This window comes from Monodelphis domestica, chromosome 4, assembly GCF_027887165.1.
Source record: "Monodelphis domestica isolate mMonDom1 chromosome 4, mMonDom1.pri, whole genome shotgun sequence".
In the NCBI taxonomy this organism is placed as follows: Eukaryota; Metazoa; Chordata; class Mammalia; order Didelphimorphia; family Didelphidae; genus Monodelphis; species Monodelphis domestica.
In genome coordinates this window covers 154,678,512-154,701,196 of record NC_077230.1, presented here as the reverse complement: position 1 = coordinate 154,701,196, position 22,685 = coordinate 154,678,512, and the positions used below count along the sequence as shown (strand labels likewise).

At 33.7% G+C, this 22,685-nt stretch overlaps 1 protein-coding gene across 5 annotated transcripts in view; it reads left to right on the top strand.

Annotated features, from left to right (window-relative positions):
* The window catches only part of CACNB4 (calcium voltage-gated channel auxiliary subunit beta 4), a 360,619-nt gene extending 342,092 nt beyond the window's left edge, over positions 1-18,527 (top strand). For 4 of the 5 annotated variants that reach the window (XM_007494030.2, XM_007494031.2, XM_007494034.3 and 1 more), the window contains 2 exons: positions 753-938; positions 11,736-18,527. In XM_007494030.2, the coding sequence (XP_007494092.2) occupies positions 753-938; positions 11,736-11,996 (447 nt within the window). In that variant the 3' untranslated portion in view covers positions 11,997-18,527. 5 annotated transcript variants of the gene reach the window in all.
* Positions 18,528-22,685: the final 4,158 nt, after the last annotated feature.

The window sequence follows — 22,685 nt, the reverse complement described above, 5'->3', positions numbered from 1 at the left end:
TGCTATTTGTTTAATCTCTGGGATGCTATATTGAAATAGTTAAGAATGCAGAGTATCTGGAAGCTAGAAACAGTTTCATATAGATAGTTTAAAATATTATGGAAATTGAATATCCTTGAGTCAAAATTATGCATCTAAAAAATAACACAGAATTCATATAGGTAAGACAGTCCTTCTTGGAGCATTATAGCTTTTAGTTAAATGCTTACTCTTCTCCCTACCACTGATACATAAAAACTGAGCGATGGTATAAGTTTTTTTAAAAAAATACTTACCTTCCATCTTAGAGTCAGTATTATGTATTGATTTCTAGGCAGAAGAGTGGTAATGGTTAGGCAGTGGAGGTTCAATGACTTGCCCAAGGTCACATGGTTAGGAAGTATCTGAGGTTAGATTTAAACCCAGCACCAAGCTCTAAATCCAGAGGCACCTAGTTGCCCTCTATTGAAATTTTTTTAAACTAATACAGCAGTTAAACAAAATAAAAGATTATCCAGATTTTTTAGACAGAAAAATCCACTTTCTTCTAAATATCTGGATTTGCTTTTCTTATATTCAGTACAAATATCCATCTCACTTTCTCTAGGTAGATCTGACAATATCTCTCAGTTCTAATAGAGAAATGTATGTAAAAAGAAAGGTGATAGCTAAAATAGGCCTCAGTATGTTGTTGTCAATATTCACTGGAATTTAAGGGTTTTACTGCTTGAAAGCTCAAAGAGAAGTAAACTGAATTTTCTTGTTGTAAACAGGAAATGTTTGATGTAATTCTGGATGAAAATCAGCTTGAGGATGCATGTGAACATTTGGCAGAATACCTGGAGGCATACTGGCGTGCTACACACACAACAAGTAGCACCCCTATGACACCTCTCCTTGGAAGAAATTTGGGCTCCACGGCACTTTCACCATACCCCTCTGCAATCTCTGGATTACAGGTACCTATCGAATCAGTCACTTTTTCCAAGCACTTTCTTTATACATAAAGACCAAAGATAGTAAACCTAAGGAGGGTAATACCCCATAGTAAATATAAAATAAATCATTTATTAAGAGGCTACTATGTAAATTACAATGCTAGATCTTGAAGACAAAACAAAATTTAGATTATCTCTATGCAGGTGACTTCAAAATCTCTGTGTTTTAATACTTTGATGGATCTATTATCTAGTCATTGTTCTCTGTAATGGCATAGATCACAATGTATCTTCTCATTCTATGTATCTCTCAACCATATCCTCCCATAAATTCTCCATAAAGAATCCACACAAACGTGCTGTGGACTTCTCTTAAACCTCTTTCCATGAGATGGGGACCAGCAGAATACACAAATTGTCAATTAGTAAATCCTTACCCTTGCTAAGTGATTCATTTTCTTCCTTTTCTAGCCCTAGTTCTCTTTGAACATATTCTATACCTAGTCTCTTTGTGTAATTCTTCTTTGGTAATATGCTGCAGCTTTCTCATTCTCACCATGTAATTGTCATTTCTCTTTGGGTTACCTATGATTTGAATACTCCAGACTGTAGTATTTCATGGCCTGTCATCATATAATACCATGGGAAGAATACTGATGTTTAAAAAATCATCCCTTCTATCAGCAATAACCTTGGAATCATTAGAAGCAATATACATTTTCCCAAATGGTCCTAGTTTGTTGTCTATCTTTATTGACTCTCCAAGATACATATTCTTATTATGGAAGCAGTTCTATGGACCATCTATCCAATTAAATTCATGTCAACAAACATTCATTAAACATATATTCTGTAAAAGATCCTATGCCAGGTAATAGAAAGACAAAGAAAAATTAAAATAATTCCTATTCTCAAAGAGCTTATATTCTTCCAGAGGGAGAAAAGTATATGCAAATAAATATATCATAAGGAAAAAATGAGATGGAGAACACTAACAACAGGTGAGGACTAGGGAAGGTGGCAGAGGAGGTGACAGTTAATATAAGCCCTAAAGAAAACAAGATTCTAAAAGCTAGAAGTGAATCTTATCTTTTTTTATATGTTATGCCTATTATATTTTTGTTTATTCTTCAAGAATATCTTTAATATATATGCGTTTTAGTCTACTAAAGGTGTTTTTAGAGAAAAGAAAATGAATAATAATTGGTTTTTATTAATGACTTATTGAGAGGTAGTAACTGTGTCTGATATTTTTCAGGGATTTGTCATTTTCCTATTTCATATATCTTAAGAATCAGTCTTATTGCACCCCCCAAAATCCTACTGTATCCAGCATTAACCTCTGTGTATTCTTGGTCTAGTTCACCTTCTTTCTTCATTTCCTACCTTCTTTGCTTCTCTTAGCACCTATTCTTTTTCCTTACATTGCACGTTAGACATTAGACAATATCTGCAGAGACTTTTGCAAAATCTAAGGTGCTATATAAATTCCAGCTATTATTATCATTAATAATTTAAGAGACTTTTGCAGATGTCTTTATGAGTACTACAAGATAGCCAAATATCCCATGAAATGTTTCTTGTTGCCTTTGGGTACCCAGTGAAACCAACTATGCCAACTATGTTTTCTTTTGGCCTTTTTTACTTTAAGGAGAACCTGAGTTCTCTTTGCATTTAGATGCAACCTATTTTTGTCTTTTGTTTTCATTTATATTGAGAACATCAAGATTGGTATAACCCAGTTCCTTCAAAAATGTTTCTACTGATTGGCCAACAGGCTGCTCAATATAGTAGTTAAATCATTGGACTAGGAGTGAGGAAGAACAAAGTGAAAATCCTGCTTCAGGCATTTATTGTCTGACCCCAACAAGTCACAAAATGCTCTCTAGTTTTCAGTTTATTAGTCTGTAAAATGAAGGGAATGGGTTCCCTTCTAAATCTAAATTTATGGTCCTAAGGATCTCATATTTACATTTCCAACAACTTATAGTAATGTTTAGTCTAAAAGCTGTGATTTCTAGTACTTTCTACTTCCTTTTCTATCACTCAGCTGCTGTTGCTAGAGAAGTTGAAGGAGGCCTATGGAACAATGAGCCTTTGTATGTTTTTTTTTTGGGGGGGAGGGTTATTGTGGCCAAAGAATTAGTCACTTAGTAGTTAATTTTTATAGGATCCAGGAGTCAGAAATGTCAAATCCAGCCACAGATCCTAAATGGCTTTGTGACCTTGGGCAAGTCACTTAACCTGTTTGCTTCAGTTTCCTCATCTGCAAAATGAGGATGATAATAATAGCACCTACCTTGTTCCATACCATATACTTTATAAAGCATGTAGGGCACAGGGTCTGGCATATAGTAGGTGCTATTATAAATGATAGCTATATTATTGTTATCATCATTATCATTTTGGTGGTGGTTGTTGAGATTCTCCATATTTAGCTAGGTTTGTCCTTGGAAAACATAGTCTGTTGCCAGAACTAGACTGAATTCTTTTCAAAATGGTAGAGCCTGCCAGAGTTTATGCTTTGCTGGCATGACCATGATCACTTATAGACCATGATGAAACAAAGAAGCCTAGAACTTTTTCCAAATCTATATTTACACAGCTAAACTCTCTCAGGAACTCTTACCTGACATCTTAAAATATCTGCTGGACAGCTCCATCGGAATGTCATGTGTTTACTCTAAGCTTAATGTGTTCAAAACTGAATGCACCATCTTCTTCCTACTTCCTTCTCTCAGTTGAAACTTCCCTGACCCCCCAGTTTCATAAATTTGGAATCATTCTGGGTCTTTTCTAGAACCTGGCAATTGAGAGATAATTGGTGACTTTTGAAGGAATGTTCTATGTAGAATGGTGAGATTAAAAGTCTTATCCAAAGAGATTTGGGAAGAGTATATATTAAAGAATTAGATGAATTAGTTATAGCAAACTTTTTCAAAATTATTTCTATCTAACCATTTTTTGCTATTTTTACTCCTTTGGCACATGCTATTCTCCTTTCAGTATTCCCTCCCAGCCACCCTGTACCCTAACTCTTTAGAGAAAAGCACCCAACATACTGGGCAACATACAATAACATGCCACATCAATAAGCAATATCTCATGACTGTGAATGTTCTCTGTAGAGATGTTGATTACAGATCATTCATGCCTGTTCAACCCTGATAAGTTCACTACAGGAATTCACCCAGCATTCTAGGAGCTTTCCTCATTTTTCTCCTGTTATCACAAAGATGTAGTGGAGCCCACAGACCATCGAATAGCCATCTCTCTCATTGCATGACGTCTGTCTTCTTTTTTAAAATATTATATATTTCTTTGATAAAATTCTTTACTCTAATTCTTCCACATAGTTCTTTATTTATAGTAGTATGTGATAAAGTCTGCTGATGAGATTCCATTGCCCTCAATTTAATTTAAATTTTGCACATACATCAAATTATGTGTGATTTCTTGTAACAATGAGGATAAACCGGTTTGTGTATCCTCTGTTATCAGACAAGTCATAAAACAGTGAGATATGAATACTGAAGGTATTCCCCACTTTCATGGGAGAGATCCAGCTTAGAATTCAAGTTTAAAAGTTAGAGATTGTACTTTGACGGGGAAATTTTTCCAGATGCTCTTGTTTTGGATACTATTATACTGACTACATCAAACTTTGGAATATTATAGTTCTTGCAGGATGAGATACAGAACCATTAAAAAAGTCTGTCATAACTCTCCACTTAAAAAGAACTAAGTAGGCAAAGAATTATTATGGTCTAAAGTATGACATGAAGTTGAGTGAACAACCCATAACATTTGTCATCTCTCTATATGACTTATGAAGATTCTAAGGGGAAGGCAAGGTTCATGTTCTGGCCAATGATCATTTCTTATATTTCTGTATACTAATTTAGACTTTTGCCAATAAAATGAGTTTTAGGAGAAAATTCTTTTCAACAATGTATTTATGACAAGATCTAAAGGTTCTTTTTTTAAGCAAATGTAAAATTTTTGCTCACTAATTGATTTTCCTCAGAATGTGAAAAAAATGAACATGCATTCCATCCAGATTTAAGAGGAAGATGGAAATCAGGCTACGTTGCCTATCAAAATTGCAATGCTTTTTTAATGACCCCAAATTTCTATCTAAAACCAATAACCCTATTTTAAATATAAATTTTCTACTGATGTGTAGCTGGGTCATAGGCATAGGATACAGTAACTAAGCTTAGTTAAGATTTCTAATATTCTTACAGATCCCTCAGAATTTAATCTAATGGTGGATATGTATTTGAGAATGGACTGACATTTTAATAGTTCTCAAATGGCAAATACTACATAGGGAATTAGGGAATTAGTAAGGATTGCTATGATGCTCTCTGATAGTGAAGAATCTAGAAATGACTGGGCTTGCAGCATATGTTCCCAAACTAGTCCCTACACACATAAAGTCCTGCATAAGAATCTGCACTAGACTGCATCCATAGAACATCTCCAGTAAAAAATGTGGAGATAGGTATAAATGGAAATTTTTCTTTCCTCTGCTGCTCTTTTGTATGTATTGTAGTATGTTCAGACACAGACATGGAGAATCAGGGTAATTATGCTACCAAATGAATGTTGCCATTGCTGAATTAATTATTATTTACCACTTATCCAGCAGCTGCTGGAATGTATTTGAGACCCCCAACTTACTGACTATGAGAAACACGTAGTCAATTGAACCCTCCTGCATCGTGACTAGTTTTGTTTTAATGGGTTATAATGATAGTCATAATTGTAGATCATGTGGAGTTAACTCTGAGATAAATGGCACTCTCTGAAATGCTATTATAGCTACTATGCTACAAAATTGCATCTTTCTGAGTAGAAAAAGTATCATATGAATGAATAGTTTTAGAATAGAGAAATGAATAGAGAAATGTACTATGACGCGGATAGATATAGTATATCCACTGAACAATATCCTGGTTTCACTTACTGTTGAGCTGATCTGTATGTTGCATTTCCATTATCTTGTTTGTACCAGTTCTGAGAAGCACATTGAAGAATTTAAAATAGACTTATTATGAGGCAAGTTTCTGTAACATACATACGGAAGTTCAGTTGTGAAGATAATGCTACTGATGTATCATTGGGACATTCATTTAGTGTTTATTTTCCTATCCTGGGAATAAGTCCTCAGAACCATTTGTATGACTGTTTTTGCTTATGACCAGTTAAAGGTACAATATGTTCACTGTGTCAGTGAAGTAGCTTTCTCTTTTCTGAGGCTAAAAATCCTGTAGGATTAGAATATGGCTCACCACTTAAGATAAATAGCTTAAGCTATTGGTAAGATCCAGGTCGACACTGTACATGCACCCCTGTACATACACACAAAAGCTTTGTTGGCAGTGCTGGAGAGTATGGGCCAATGCAGACGAAGATTTTGAACTTGAAGCTCTTAAGAATTCTTGCAATTCTCACTCTGGAATCAGTAGGTAGGATGGTCCAGTGGCAAAGTTTCTACTGACCTGCTATGGGAAAATTATGATGAAAGTATAACTTTCTTGGGACAAAAAGACGAATGCTGGATAATACAAAAGAGGGAAATTCTAAAGCTAAGTATAAATACCCAGCTGACTTGAGAAGGAAGACAATAGCAGTGGAATTGGTATATTACATCAGAGAGTTTAGAAAGAACGTGGAACTAGGAGGAATGTTTAAATATTAGACCTAAGAAGAAAACTCACAGGAAAGTTTGAGACTTTTTTAATAGCAGCTAATTTGCATTCTCAGCTTTTAGATGCCCATTGTAGTAAGCCTTGGAGTGTTGGCTCACTACAATCCAATATGCTTTTAAGTATGCTGGGGGGTAGGAAAATGAAAGCAAAGTTTCCTATATACCAGATCTTGACTGTATATAAGACCTTGAACTGGCATGTCTAGTTTGTATCATTAAGGACCCAAAAGAGCTTCTGGCTTTAATTCTAACTTTTCCCTGTTGAACATTATTTAGCCTGGGATTTTCTCACTCTCAAGGCCTCTTTCTGATCTCCAGTAACTTGACTGATATTTATCTCTATAGATCTTAAGGCAATATCTCATGAATACTTTAGGGACCATCTTAACTTGTGAAAGAATATTGAGTAGTATGTCAAATGTGTTAATCATCAGTCAAATGTTTTATGGTATTTCTATTATATTGTTAGTTTTATATGAATACATAGGTTACAAATTTATTCATTTAAGGAAGCAAGATTTAATTTTCATCTATAGTTTTGTTAACTAGTTGGTTCAGCTCTGACTGCAGTTCTTTGAAATGCTTTTAAAAGAAGTCCTAGATATAGAAAGGTTGTCATGTCAAACCTATTGAAAATAAGATTTGATGGACAACATAAATTATAATTTTTAAAGAATATTTTGATATTTCAGTGACTCTGTGATTTGATTGGTGTGAAGATTTTCTTCTATCACAAGTGTATGGCATCACAGGAAAAATGCTTGTGCGAAAAGATGATTTTTAAAGAACAGAAGAAGCCTGGGATCATTATATATAATCCACACTTCCCCAAATGCAAGCTAGCTTTCTTTTTTCTTCTGTTCAATTCTGAGTCTGGTTCATTGTCCATCTCCTGTATCTGTCCACGACATATATTATAATAAATCATTCAGTTCTACATCATGGTCTGATCAGTAGACAGTCTTTATTTAGTCTATTTAATCTACCCATGTCATGTGGATAAAGCTAAGCCAAACTCTTTTGAGTGTTTATAGATCTCATTTAGAAGGCCCTGCAATGTTCTAAAATTTGATGTAGTCAGCAGAACATCCATAAACAGAGACATCTGGAGTATCTTATCCTGTATAAAGAATTCTTCCATTTTAATTCTTTCTTTGTCATCTACCATAATATTAGAGAACAAGTTTAGAAAGCATATGACTTAATAATCAGATGGTCACTGAACAAAAAGTTATCTCTCATTTCACATTTCAAGGAATTTTGGAGTGTTCTAACTATACCTTACAAAGCTTTAAAGATAGCATTTTGCTATATTGAATCAACTTTTTTTATAGATAACGAGCAATAAGTACAATTGGATTTTATGTTCTCTGAATGTTTTAGTCAGTCATGTGCCTGAAAAAATGTGGTCGGCTATAGAATATGTCGCTAAGACTTTACTATTCCCATCTCATATCTTCATTGAGGATTTTCTTGATGTACACATAGACTTTTCCTTACAAGATTTTACAGTTATGGAAAAGTAGGCTTATGGGTCAGTCAGCTTATTTATGGGTCACCTTTTTTTTTTCTAACGATGTCTATGTTTTTTTTCATATGTTTAGTATCTTCTCAGATATCTTAAGAATTGATCTTTCAAAGCCATCAAAATTGCATTGTGCTTCCAGCATCGACTTTTTCTGTGTATATATTCTGTGTATAGTCATCTAGTTCAACTATTCTTTTGTTTATTTTTAAATCACTTCTACTTCTTTATAGAGCATAGAGGAGGGCTATGATGTTAGAGTCCAAACATAATGTTTTCATTCTCCTCAATGGAGAAAAAGTTAGTTGAAAAGCCTTGACGTTTCTTTTCCATTTTTGTCTGTTGTTCTTCCATTTTCACCTAAAATGCTTTTAAGTGATCTGATTCTACTGGATTTCTCACCAAGTCTTAGCTAAACTTCTTTTTATGTGAACTACTTCTCAGTTTTATGAATCAATACTACCAAAATCTTCTATCCACCTCCTCTGTAAGATGTTGCAAACTTGGCTGTCATGTCTCTTTACTTTATAAGATCAAGTTTCTGGTGGTTAAGGTGATTTCTGGAGGATTTTGGCCATTATAATGTGTCAATTGATTTATAATAACTAAGCTTCCTTGGGAAACAGAGATAATCTGTGCTAAAATCTGTTCTTTTCTCCATTCCCCATTTTTCAATTTTATCAGCTTATTTAAATAATTTTAATCACAGGCATGTATTTTCTTAGTATTTTTTTTCTTCTAATTTAATAGTATCTTTGCCTTAACAACTCAATACTCTATACATACAAAGCTTATTTAGAAATAACTCCTATATAGGTAACCAGTTGTTTCCTATTGTGTTGAGATATATCATTTAATGATTTTATTTGGAACTCACTATATCTAGTGTCTTATGGTTCTTTTCTTGAAGATAATATTTATAATATATATGCCAGAGGTTTCTAAGTAGTCTATAAGATTTTGGCCTTTTAAAATTTCTTAATCCTGAACCATATTTTCAAAACCATTTTTTGCTATCTTTTCCTATGGCCATCTAAAATAATATTTTTTCAACTGGAGCATTTTACTTAGATTTTTATAGACTTCTATTTTCTTATTCTTTACAATATATATTAGCATATGGTTTCATTTACTGCCACAGTGATGCCTCCCATCACAAATAACCAAGTGGCCCATTAAATTGTCTTTTTTATTGCCTTTTGATGTATGATTAAACTAAGTGTGCTTTCTCCCTTAAAATTTTTTCAAGGAGAACCTACGACCCATCCCTCCACTTATCTGCAGCTCTTTTGTGTTTTTATTTATGGTATAAGTGTGACTTTGAAATTATTTCTTTACACTCAGATTTCTAAGTTTTTAGTAAACAAAAGTTCTTTAAACCTCTTGACTATCAATCATTCACATTAGACATCACATTCTTTTACAAGCTTGTCATTACAGTTATGGCAATGTTCATTTTTTGACCCAAACTGATCAAATTCCAACTGAAAACTTTCCTCATAGACATATATGAGCAATTTTTAACTTTAAACCAAATGTCTTTTCCTATTTCTTACATACATCAAAATATCTATCTCTGACAGAAGCAATGTCCTAGATAATATACCAGTGGGTATAAATTTTTACCCAGAAGTATTTTTCCTACCCTTCTCCACACAAAATTTCCTCAGATAAAAAAAGTCCTAAAATTGACAGTACCTTTCAGAAATATCATAGATGGGCTTTTAAAGAGATACTTTCAATTAAAATAGGGCAAAAAAAAGAGGATTAGATTCATCTAGATTAAAGTGAAATACATTGCTTTTTAAATTGAGACAAATCCAAATTAGTCATAGAATGTGAATACTAAGCAGCATTTTAAAATTCTTCTAGTCCAATTCCTAATCAACATCTCACCAGGTAGTATGTTCCAAATGGAAGGCAGAAGGATGCAGGTAAATCATACCAAGGAAGGAGCAAAAAAGAAATATCTGTTTGCCAAAGGCAAGCCACATTATTTTGTTGGGCGTCAGCATATTGGAAGAAAAAACATAGGTATAAAGTACCAAGAAAAGAGAGGACCAAGACCATCAGAAAACACAGAAAATTTGATAGGGCTAGGAGAAATTTTGGAGAGCATACAAACAGGAGAATCATGCTTTGACTGACCGAGGATTGATGGGAGTAGTGGTCCTCTTTTCAAACTGGACTTGATACAGGGTTGATAAAATAGGAGAAGAAAAAGAAAGCACTGATATTTGCAGGTGAGGAAACCCAGGCCTATGCTTAAGGCAGGAATAATATAATAGTCATCTGGATTTCAAGATACTTCCCTGTAGTGAGATAGTTCTTAGTTTTTATAATGGGAACTCAAAGTATTTTTTGGATATTTTCTTTCTCTTCAATACAACTTTCAATAATATAATATATACATACACATAGTATATATATAAATATATCCACATACATATATATATATATCACATGTCTAATATGTAATATAGTATTTCAGTTCTTTGCTATTAATATCTAAACTAGTAATACTCCAATATCCTTGTGATTTGTGTCCCAAATATTTAGGATTAGATATTTTATGTGATTTGCCTATATTACTTTTACGTCCTAGATCCTTTTTACTTATCAAGTACTTTTTACCCTCTAGAAGCTTCTGGTCTGAGGAATAAAGGGAATTAGATAGTTTAGACTAGAATGGGTGTGGGACCAGAAGGGATGGAACAGATGTTAAAAGTCAGATAGCTCCCATGAGAACTCAAATCTTCTGACGTCCATGTACACCTGCATTCTTACAGCATGATATGGAGTAATGAAAGTTTTCATTTCTTTGCTTTATTCAGCAAAGTATATGACTACAAGCTATGGGAGCTCAAATTATAACTCTTCTGCCCCGATGCTGTATTTAACAAGCATTTTTTTGTCACTATCCCCTTCCCAAATGCATCTTGATATTTTCTATCCTTTTAATATTCTCTTGGACAAATTCCTTCAGATCTTGAACTTCAGATAAACTTAAGATGTTGGGATTTTCTAAAATTAATCTTATGCAAGTTGTATTTTGACTCTATAAGATATTATAATGAATGTTAAAAGTCTTTCAAAGGGATAATGGTAAATAGCAGATTAACTGTTATCAGTAGGAAATTTGAGGGATGTAGATTTCATTGAGGAAAGAAGCAAGATCCAAGTTTGCTTTTCAGCTTCTCAAATGAGCTGAGTACTTAGCCTAAGGAGAGGCTATTTTATCAAATGATTATTTTAAGGAACTCTTAAGAAGACAGTAAAAAGAAAGCTTTTGGTTATAATGCTATTTATCAGTTATTAGCTCTGATTTTAAATAATAAAAAATATATTTTAAACTGTTCAGATGAAGCATTCTTCCATTTTAAGGAAATGTGAAACTACTTCAAAAGTCAAAAATATTTGATTTTCTAGTGTATGTTTCAGATGAGGCTTTTAGCATCTTATCCTTTAGATAGCCTATATAAATATAGTTACTGTGCCACACGTTGACATTTTGAAGGTTCATAAAGGTAAAATTAAGCTAACTTTATTTAATCAATGAATTATCTGATATTTTTAGAGCCAGCGCATGAGGCACAGCAACCACTCTACTGAGAACTCTCCAATTGAAAGACGAAGTCTGATGGCCTCTGATGAAAATTATCACAATGAAAGGGCCCGGAAGAGTAGGAACCGCTTGTCTTCCAGTTCCCAACACAGCCGAGATCATTACCCTCTTGTGGAAGAAGAGTACTCTGACTCATATCAGGACACTTATAAACCCCATAGGAACCGAGGATCACCTGGGGGATATAGCCATGATTCCCGACATAGGCTTTGAGTTTAAGAACCTGGGGGGTGGGGGGAAATAGTATTCATCAGTTGACAATTCGCCATAACATAACTAGGACAAACTAATCATCTTAAGTTGGAAGGCCAAGCACAGTATTTGCTGTGTTTATAAGCTGCTGCCATTTGATGGTAGGTAAAGGGCAAAAAAAAATAATAATTGTACATCAAGCCCTAATGTTAGAGAGAAATTAGATGCCCAATCATATAGGTTTTTTTGTTTTGTTTTTAGTGTGACATTTACATCATAACTACCTTTTTCTTCATTAGGTATTAGACATCAGTTTGTAATTTAGGGTACTTATCAAGGCACATATAAAATAATTTCCTGTGCTGGAAATTCCAAATGACCAGTTCCAGTTGGAACCAATTTATAAACCAATTCCTGTTGGAATTTGGGTGAATCGACTAGAAAGTCTACTCGAGAATGTTGCAACTGATTGAAAATTTTAAAAAATGTTAATGAATAAGAAAATCACAATGTTCAATACAAGCCAAAAAAAAAAATAGCTACAGTATTTATTTGCTGGAAGCTAAATTTACACTCAAGGTTGGAATACATAAACATTTTACTCTTTGTTAACATTTCCAGAATGGCTTTTTCAGATTTAACCAAATGTAAAATGTTGAGAGTGCCAAAAAAATCAAATTAATGCAGCAGTCACACACTATTCATAGGATTTTTTTTGTTGTTTTTTCCCTTGGCAAGGCTGCTGCTATCAAAGCATTTTTCTTTAAGTTTCATCACAACCATTATTTCGGTAGAAGTTGGTATTGAAAATTAGTATTTTTTTCAGCAGTAGGAAAGAGAATGGCATGAACAAAACTAAATATTACTGGTATTATGAAATGTAAGATGGGTTATTGTCCTCCCTTTGATCAATCTGAGCACAAATACACATGTCCAGGAATATAATGTGACCTAGGAAAAAATGTGACATCCTCTCATTTGCATTTCCTTCTAGGGGGAAATTGATCCATTCCAGAAATCACAAACATAAATTCAGTACTTACCTGCCAGCACAATTGAGTACCTTTCCACTGCATCATCTAGTCTGTCTCTGAATGTCTGATTGTCCCAGCCCTAAATACATATATATGTACATGTGTGTACATATATTTCTTCATAACCACATTCAGAAAGATTTTTTAAAGTAGTTACTTTCAATTTTGATATTGAAAGCAGTGTTTATATAAAATGATGCTAGTAAATAATTTTTTTGAAATGAATGATCAGATTAAAGAGCTTGCAATAAAAATAAACATAGAATCAGAAATACCTGCTCACTAAAATGATAGTGCTGACATTTTAATGCACAGAATTATATTGTGAAGAATTTGGAAATGATGCTGCCTTATTTCTAATGAGCACTCCTTTTCACCTACTGAGACTTCACAATTTTTCCAGTGGATACATTTATGTAATTGGGGACCTTGTGTCTTACATTATCAAAGAAGCCTTAGATCCAGTATGATCCAAGAAATTATTGGAACTGACCATTTTATACAACACACCAATGTCTATAAAGCAAAGAATTATTTCTAAAAGTCCAAAATGCATGCATTTTCTAAAAGCCTGACAGGACCAAGCGTAAAAATCCTTTTATACTGGTTCGTGTCATGAGACCTATTTTTGAAAAATGATAATTATTAATTTTATATTATCTTATTTTCTTCCCCAAGCATCTTAATATTTAAGCTGTCAAGGCTTACCATACCAATTGAGTAATTTTCCTGAACATGATGATATCTTATGTTTTCTGGATCAGTTACGAAGATTTTGACATCCCCTACAACTCCCTTCACCATGTCCTTCCCCACCTTCCCTTCTCCTCTTGTTCACTGTGCACATCTCATAATTACCATGGTTAGCTTATAATAAGGATAATTATTAATCATTTAACTCATTTCAGTCAGTTGATACAACTCAAAAATGGCGTTCAGTAACCTAGAACATTAACAGATGCAGCACTGATTTTTAGGGTTGTTTTGCCATCTCTAGAGAAGTATATAGATGATTGGGACCATCGGTGAAGACACTCAAAAGAGCTGCATCCATTAATAATTGAACAAAAATATAATCTGACATGTTTTCACTTTAATTCATAGCATAGAAGAGTATTGTCCAATAATTTAAAATATTTATCACATGTACAGCACTCATATTTGCATGAGAAAGAAAACACTAGGCAAAACATTTTTCTATAAGCTTTACCAGTTTTTGTTTGTGTGCATTAAAGTATTACTTGCAAAAAGTACACTAAGATGTATAATTCTAGACTAGACAGCTGTTTAGCTTTATTCTGTAGTAGAATTAGCTATCTGATCATTTAGCTGCTTGAAGATATTTACATTTTATGGCAGGTAGCTACAAAAGCATTTATCTATATTTTTTAGACAAACAAGATGACAGCATTATTTCCAGTTTTTTTAAAGTGCTTTATTTTCAAAACCTCTCAAAGTCTTGTTTTTGAGTCTTTCGTGTCATGCTAATAAAGAGGTCCATTTAATCATTACACATGCACAAAAGCAATTGTTGTATCAAGTGCCAATAATACTTTTGTTTTCCATTCTAATCCCAAAGTGAACAATTTTGGAAAGGGTACCATGTATATTTTCTTGAATGACCCTATTTCAATATTTCCCATAATTTAGCATATTTATTCCCCTCCGCTTTGTGTATAAGAAGCTTTTTATCTCCAAATGAACAACTGGCCAGTTTTCAAACTTCAGTGATTGTGTAAAAATGACACTGACTAGAGGTCAGACAGTGAAATGATTCATTTCTGGAAAGCACTATCATGCACTTTTTTTTAAACAAACCGCAAACACCTTGTTATTGCTTAATTTGAAAAGAGTTCATTTATTTTTAAAAGTTAACATTTTAATAAGCAGGGAAAAGGATAAGCACTGCGATGTTTGGGGGCCATTTTTAACTCATTCTTTAGAGTTATAATATATATTAGAACTTTAACGATGTCAACCAGCTGTCTTGTGATATATATTATGCAATGGTTTCATGTGACATTGTGGATTTAATGTAGTCCTGACTGAATAGAAATCATGCCAATTTGCCAATTCTAATGTTGACTTTAATGGTTATAATATGACTATAAAACAAGAGTAAGCAGTTAACTGCTTAACTCCAATACATAAAGCAGAACCTAGACATATTTATAAGTGATTAATGGTTATTTGTTACCTTTATAAGTTTTTATTGGGAAACCACTAAGGTTGATAATAATTTAGATTCATGTACCATGCTAATGTGACAATCTTAATGACATAAGCAAGTTAAGACATTGCACTTAGACCCCAGGGAGACAGATTGTTTCTTTTTTCATTTAGGACAAATTCCTGAGATAATTATTTATTCCCTTCTAATAGGTTTGTTTTGTTTTCCCTTCAATTTGGGGGCAAAATATATTTTTGGAATCTGTTAACCTCTTCTTACCTGCATACTTGAAACTTTTGTTATTACCATTAAGGAGCTCATAATTCAGGAAAGGGGAGGGAGAGACAAGGGGTCCAAGAGGGAAAAGGGAAGTCATCCCAAAAGTAGGTTTCCAATTTAAAATCTTGAAAGCGAACATATCATGAAAATTCTATTGAAACCTAGGGGATATCAGTGAAGAGTGCTTCTAGGTGACCTTAATCTGCATGCTAGTAGCATATCTCTTAGTTATAAAACTTTATTTTGATGTTTGCTGAAACTTACAAAAAGTTGTAGCCACTAGAGTAATTTGACCTATATATTGCTATTTATACTACCTCTTTGCTACAGAAGACAGCCTGTCTTTAAGAAAAAATTTGCCAATAAGTAGTGATGAAATCTTTACTATTGCTAACCTTGTTGCAAAGCTAAATGCATTTTATATGCTTAGTTCTCCTGTTTTCCTCGAAATCTTAAAGCTCTCTTTCCAACTAACTCTCTTCAGTATTTTATTCCTTCCTCCCTAGGGTTCTTTGCATCCAGTAAAAGGTTACCCTTAGACTCAGAATCTGTTTGATAAGCAAATCATCATAGGAAGTGAGAAAAAAACAACCCTATTTAAGTAGTTTAATTCTCTGTAATCACTGTACTGCTCCCCTCAAAAAAGAGAGAGAGAGAGAAGCATTTGTAAGTCCAGACAGAGTAGTTTTCATATTTTAAATTTTTATGTTCTTCTTGATTGCAAATTCAGAACTTGCTGGGCCTTTTACTACTCGTGTTGACCTTTAGGGCATACGTTACTCATTTACTGTGTAAGGCTTCACATAATCTTGGCTTGTCCATTTCATCAGAACATACTACATATTTTCCAGCATTAATTAAATGTTCCTTAGCCTTTTTAAAATTTGCTTTTAAATTCCATGACCATGTTGCATGTGGTTCTTCATTTTTTTGTTATGAAATCATCTATAACTCACCTATGAATAATATAAATGAAAACTCTTCTGAGTAGTAAGAGTACTTAAAAATGCTACTAGTACCAATCGGACTAGTAACCCAACTTTATCGTGCAGGCTGTGACCTTTTTGACTAATTTAACCAACCAAAAGAGTTGACAATATAACAATTGCCAAATGATTATTTTGACTTTAGTTTTTTAATGACTTCAGCCAGTCAAAACTAAAAATTGGTTTGTGCACACTGACAAAGTCACCACATCTTTGAAATGTATGATTATTTTGGAAATTCTTCTTCTTTTATTTGTATACTTTTTCCTCAAAGAACTTATTGCAACTATTCAGTGAGTCTTCTTGATGCTTATTTCACCATAAATACTTTATGGTTGTTTTCTTTTTTTTTAAAGGAACATTTTGGTAGTAGAATAGAAAATATATTATCAAATGAACTTGTACAAAGGGCTGTATACTCTATTTGCAATGAAAATCATATAAATAAGATTGAATGACTATAGGGTTTTTTCTGATTTGGGAAACATATTCACATATATGAAACTTTCCCTTTGCTTCTTTTGACCACCACGAAGTGAGAGGGGACAGTAGAAAACTTCTAAAATGCATTTACTGCAATTGAGGATACATTTGGTAGTTCCTTTCTCAAAACTTAGAAAGGATTAAAGAGAGACTGTCCATAGAAACAAGAGGCTGATCTCTAGCTTTACAATACTTTGGACATTTTCTTGGTCTACTTCAAGCACTTAAAATTTTCAACTAACGGCTACTAAATATACTTGTTTAGGGCCCAGTCCTGATACTTACATGCCATTTACACACAAAACTCTCACTGAAATCAGTCTGAGTTCTGTCTGAATAAGGGATGTATTCGAGAAGCAGGATCATTAATGCTATATTGTTGCATACTATTTTTCATATGCCTTACAAATATTTTCTGGGACATTATTAAAAGAAAAGCATTTTATTGCCAAAATAAACCTTTGTTGTTACTTCTAATCTGTATTAGCACTAGAAGATCAAGTTATGTAGCAAATACATATATTGTACAGTACGAAATTATAAAATATATATTTTACCAATAATATGAAAATAGAGCAAGGAGAAAGAAGCACATTTGTTATAGCACAAATTTAAACAATCCACTGTTACATTGGCAATTGTATTTTTGAAAAAGTATATAGATTTAGTTCTAAAGTTTCATCAGAGTTACTTCATTTGCCATCATTTGCTGCCTGATACTTTTCCAGCAATTAATTTCATAGCCTTGCAATCTGTGGATGTAAATGATCTTATTCCTTCAAACTGTATTCCTTTCTGTGGAAATATCATAATTTATTTTGTGATATGACAGCATATAATATTCACCATTCTGATTTCTTTCCCACCAATAAAAACTTATAAGTACAGGTGAGCTCTTAATTAGTGCTCATGTGTATTTTTGGTATGCTTAAGTGATTTAACATTTTCCTAGCCCAAGGTCTGAATGATCAATAAAAATGTCCCAACAATGAAATGGTATTTAGGTATTCTTTAATTTGTCTTGCCTCTTAGTGCAGCTTTATTTGGAAAATACAATTTAAACCTCATTAGCTATTTTGAAGAGAAAAGGTAAAAACTGAAATAAATGTTCAAAAGTAACACACTAAAATACAGTACAATTATATAAAAACAATCCCCCTACCTATAGGCCTTGGACTGTTTATCTCCCAGGCAATTGCCACATTTCCTCTTATATGGTTAAAAATTAAATATATATTGCCTTTATTAAACCAAAACAGTTACAAATATTTCTTTTCTTATTTTATTTTTAGATTCATTTATCCCCTCCTATTTTTACTTCTATAGATGTGTGTAGCATTCTACAAGGCATGCTGGGTAAAATATACTATGCAAATGTGTACAGTGTTGCATGTTTTGCTCTCCCTCTGCTTTAGTGGCTTTAAAGGAAAAAAAAATGTGTTGTTATTTTTGTGAACAGAAACATTTATCAGAGAAAATGCAGAATGCATGCTTACAGTATCCTAATTTCTATGGATTTGTTTTATGGGATTTAGATGTGTACAAATCAACTGCATTAAAAAATTTTTCTTTTATATAATAAATGAAAAAAACATTCAAACTAGTGTTTTACCTTGACTTTTTGTGCAATTGTCCATTGATTATCATTATTAGCGAAGCATTCGTAGAAATCATGGCTCTAGATCCATAGTCTTTCAGGAAGAAAAAAAATTCATAAAAATTCTGAGAATAAATAAATTGGAGCCTAAAAATCCAAGTTGGTAAAAAGTTATGTAATTGGTAAAAAAAAAAATGCCAAATCAATCAAAAAATGAAGAACTATTAATCAACTTGTTTTGTCTATATACAAATGGGCTTTACAAAGCATTTAGCACATTACCTAGTCTATATTATTTAAATATTCAAACTTTTAAGAGAACTTAGAAATTATCTAGCGTGTCTTGCATCAATATGCAATTAAATTGATGTGACCAATCTTCTTTTTTTTTTTTTAGTTTTTGTTGAAATTTTCAACAAAATTTTAACACCAGTTCTGATTTGAATGAAGTTTTGGGTGAACTTTTGAAAAGCAATTGTTCAGATGTTTGGTACCATAAATGCAGCATTGGAAACAGATTTGTTAGTGTTGTCTAATACTAACTAATAAATTGGGAGAGGCTTAATCCTTTAGTAAACTAAATATCCTCTTGTGTATTTTAAGTATTAAATTGAGGATTTACTGAGCTGTGTTTTGTGGAAGTAGGGGAATGTTAGAGAAGCAGGTGTAAACAAATCATCCCCATATAGCACAGTATCTTGCATATGGTACAGTAGATGCTCAATAAAAACTTACTGAATTAACTAAATTGCAGAATCTCATAGCTTAAGGGAACCTCAAAGGCAAATTGGCTTTCAATCTATACTGAACAGGATTCCCCCTACAACTTTTCTGTCAAGTGATCATCAAGGCCCAGTTTGATGATAGGGAACCCAAGAGGGCCTGAGGCAGCCCTGTTATAGAGAACTTTGGTTTTCAGAAGATTTTTCCCTATCTCATCAAAGCCAAACACCTGCCTTCTTGCAACTGAGATTTCCAATTCCACACCTCTGAGACCGAGCAGAATAAGTTGTTCTTTAATATAACCATCACCTATTTATGAAGCAACTATCACTGTAGGCCAAACATCAGGGTCCTCAGCCAATTCTTATATGACATGGTCTATAGTCCTTTAACAATTCTGATTGCCTTTTCTGGACACATTCTAGTCTGTTAATGTCCTTCCCCAAAAATAGATTCTCTAGAATGTGGCAGGTACCCCCAAGGAGTTTACTAGTTTCTTCTGGATCAGAAAAATACAACTGATGGGCTAAAAAATCCCTGGAAAATATCACAGTCCACAAGACACAAGGCATTTAATAAATGTTTGTTGGTGGACACTCCTAAAGAAGTCTAAGAAAAGTGATCATCTCTGAGAAATATATAGGAATGAAGTGAGCAGAACTAGGAGAACACTGTACACAGTAATGGAAGTATTGTACAATGATCAGCTGTGAAGGACTAAACTATTATCAGCAAAGCAAAGCCAAAAAAAATTACCATCCACAGCCAAAGAAGAAACTGCCAGTCTGGTTACAGATCAAAGCATGCCATCTTCCACTTTATTTCCCTCATGAGATTGTTCTTATATGTGTGATGTGTGTTCTGTCACAGCATGACGAATATGAATGCCCACTGGTAGAACCTATCAGACTGTTTGCCATCTCAAAGAGTGAAGAGAGGAAAGAAGGGGGGAGGGGGATTGGGGATCTGAATCTTAAAATGTGAGATAACAATTGTTGAGCATAGTTTTTACATGCAATTGAAAAAAGTTTAAAAATTAGAATTATGCTTCCTTTGCTGCTCTGCTTTTTCTGATGTTGCTCTGTCAGTTTCACCACTCACTACCATGCCTTGGCCATCCTTTATCCCACATAATGAGATATTTGAATCATTTGAATAGGATTTTGAGCTGGGCACGATCTATGATAAAGTTTTTAATCTTTTCTATACAACTAGTACGGTGGTTAAATTCCTGTTAAACTCAGCTGTCACATTATTATCAATAATACCTCTATGTTTGTATTGCAACTTTGGTGTCGAAGTGCTTTCACATGTACTGTCATTTGATATTTACAATACCCTACTAGGCAGGCAAAGCAATTATTTCCTCCATTTGAACAAAATGAGACTACGCGGAGGTTAGGAGAAAATGTCTGGCATATGGTAGGCACTTAAACACTTATTAACATCATTATATCATGGCTTTTCTTTCAGGTGTCTGATTGAAACAAAGTGAGATCCTTTGCTAACTTTGCTAAACATATGAAATCTTATAGTTTCTACCTTTACAACATCGTGTATGTCAAAATCTCTGTGTCTGTCTTTCTGTCTCTCTGTCTCTGTGTCTCTCTCTCTCCCTTCTTTTGATTTACACACTCACCACCCTAATGTCAGGTCCTCATCATCCCTTTCTTGGCTTATTACAAGACCATTTTAATTGGTCTCTCTGCCTCATGACTTCCCTTGCTCTGATCTATCCCTCCCCTCAGCTGCCCACATAATTTTTCTAAAGCACAGGTCTGACTGTATTGTTCCCGCCAATCCCTTCCAAAAAAACTTTTATTATTCCATACTATCTCTTGGATCAAATCTATACTTCAAGATCAAATAATAGCTCTTCATAACCTGACCCTTCTCACCTTTACTCCTCTCCACACAAACTACAAAATAGCTACATTGCCTTATCCACCATTTCTCAGATATAATGTTCCTTTTCAGTCTCCTTGCCTTTCCATTGGCTGACCCTCTGGAATACTCTGGTCCTAGCCTCTGCCACTTGGTTTCCCTGGTTTCCCTTAAGACTGCTCAAGATCAACCTTCTCCAGGGTACGTTTCCTGGTTTCCCCAGCTACTGCTGTCTTTCCCTCTGAGATTAACTTCCATCGACTCCATTTAGATCTTGTATGTACCTAGCATGTTGTCTCTCCATTAGCATGTGAGCTCCCCGGGTTCAGAAACCATTCTTTACCTTTTTTGACATTTTTGAAATTTTGGCTATCCACCATTTAGCACAGTTCCTGTCATATAGCTGCTAATAATTCTTATTGACAACTATCTTTCACCCTGGGTTGTTACTCACACACAACACTCCATCTTTCATCTCCATGAATTTGCGCTGTTTGTTCCCCCATGCCTGGAGCACTCTCCCTCCTCACCTTCACCTCTTAAGAATCCCTGGCTTCCTTTAAGATGCAAATCAAATTCCACCTTCTGAGAAAAATCTTTTCAAGACCCCAAAGTTGTCTCCCTTCTGAGATTACTTTCCATCTACTCTGTATATATCTTATATGTACCTAGTTATTTTCATGTTTGTCTCTCCCATTAGACTGCAAACTCCTTAAAGGCAGTGACTATTTTTCACCATTTTTCTGTCTTCCTAGGACTTAGCACAGTGTCTAGCACATAGTAAACCTTATTGAATATTTGTTGACTATTACAAAATAATTCTTAGTTATTCAGTGAGTATCTTCTGTAATTGGCTTCAACTAAGCTAGATTCTACATTCCCCCCCCTTTAATAAAAAATGGTGTACTTTAAATTAGGCATAATCCAAACTGAATTACAAACCTCAAACTAGAACAAAAGGCTTTTCCTCCTGTTGCTGTAGCCAAGGCATCTATATGAAGTCTATAATAATAGACCAAATAAAGAAGACATCAACAAGAATATCTTTCCTAATTAGTACATATAATACTCTCCAGTACTTATGTGATATTTTCTTATGTGCCTTGCTTGGACATAGTAAGTACTTAATATGAATTTGTTGAATTAAATTGAATGGAATTAAATTATATTTCCTGTTTGCAAATCTTGGGTTCAACTTTTGCTTTCAGTTACCAGTTGTTCAAACTTGGGCAAGTCATTTACTTATCTGGATCTCACATTATCTGTAAAATGAATGTGGTTAAAATAGATCATCTCTGTGACTTTCCCAGTTCTAAATCCTATGATCCTTTTAGATCTATCATTTCATCAATATGAACACTCTTCTCCAAAACAAATCACAACTTCTCCATACTTCCTCATCCTAAATAGTTTTTATTTATATATTTCCATAAATCCTTTATGAAGAATTTTTCCAATGCACTGGAGCCCTTTTGGTGGTTCTTTTCATATATTTGGGGAAGAACAGAGAAAACCAATGGTCCACTTAGCTTGCTTGTTGAGTTTCTTTTTTCA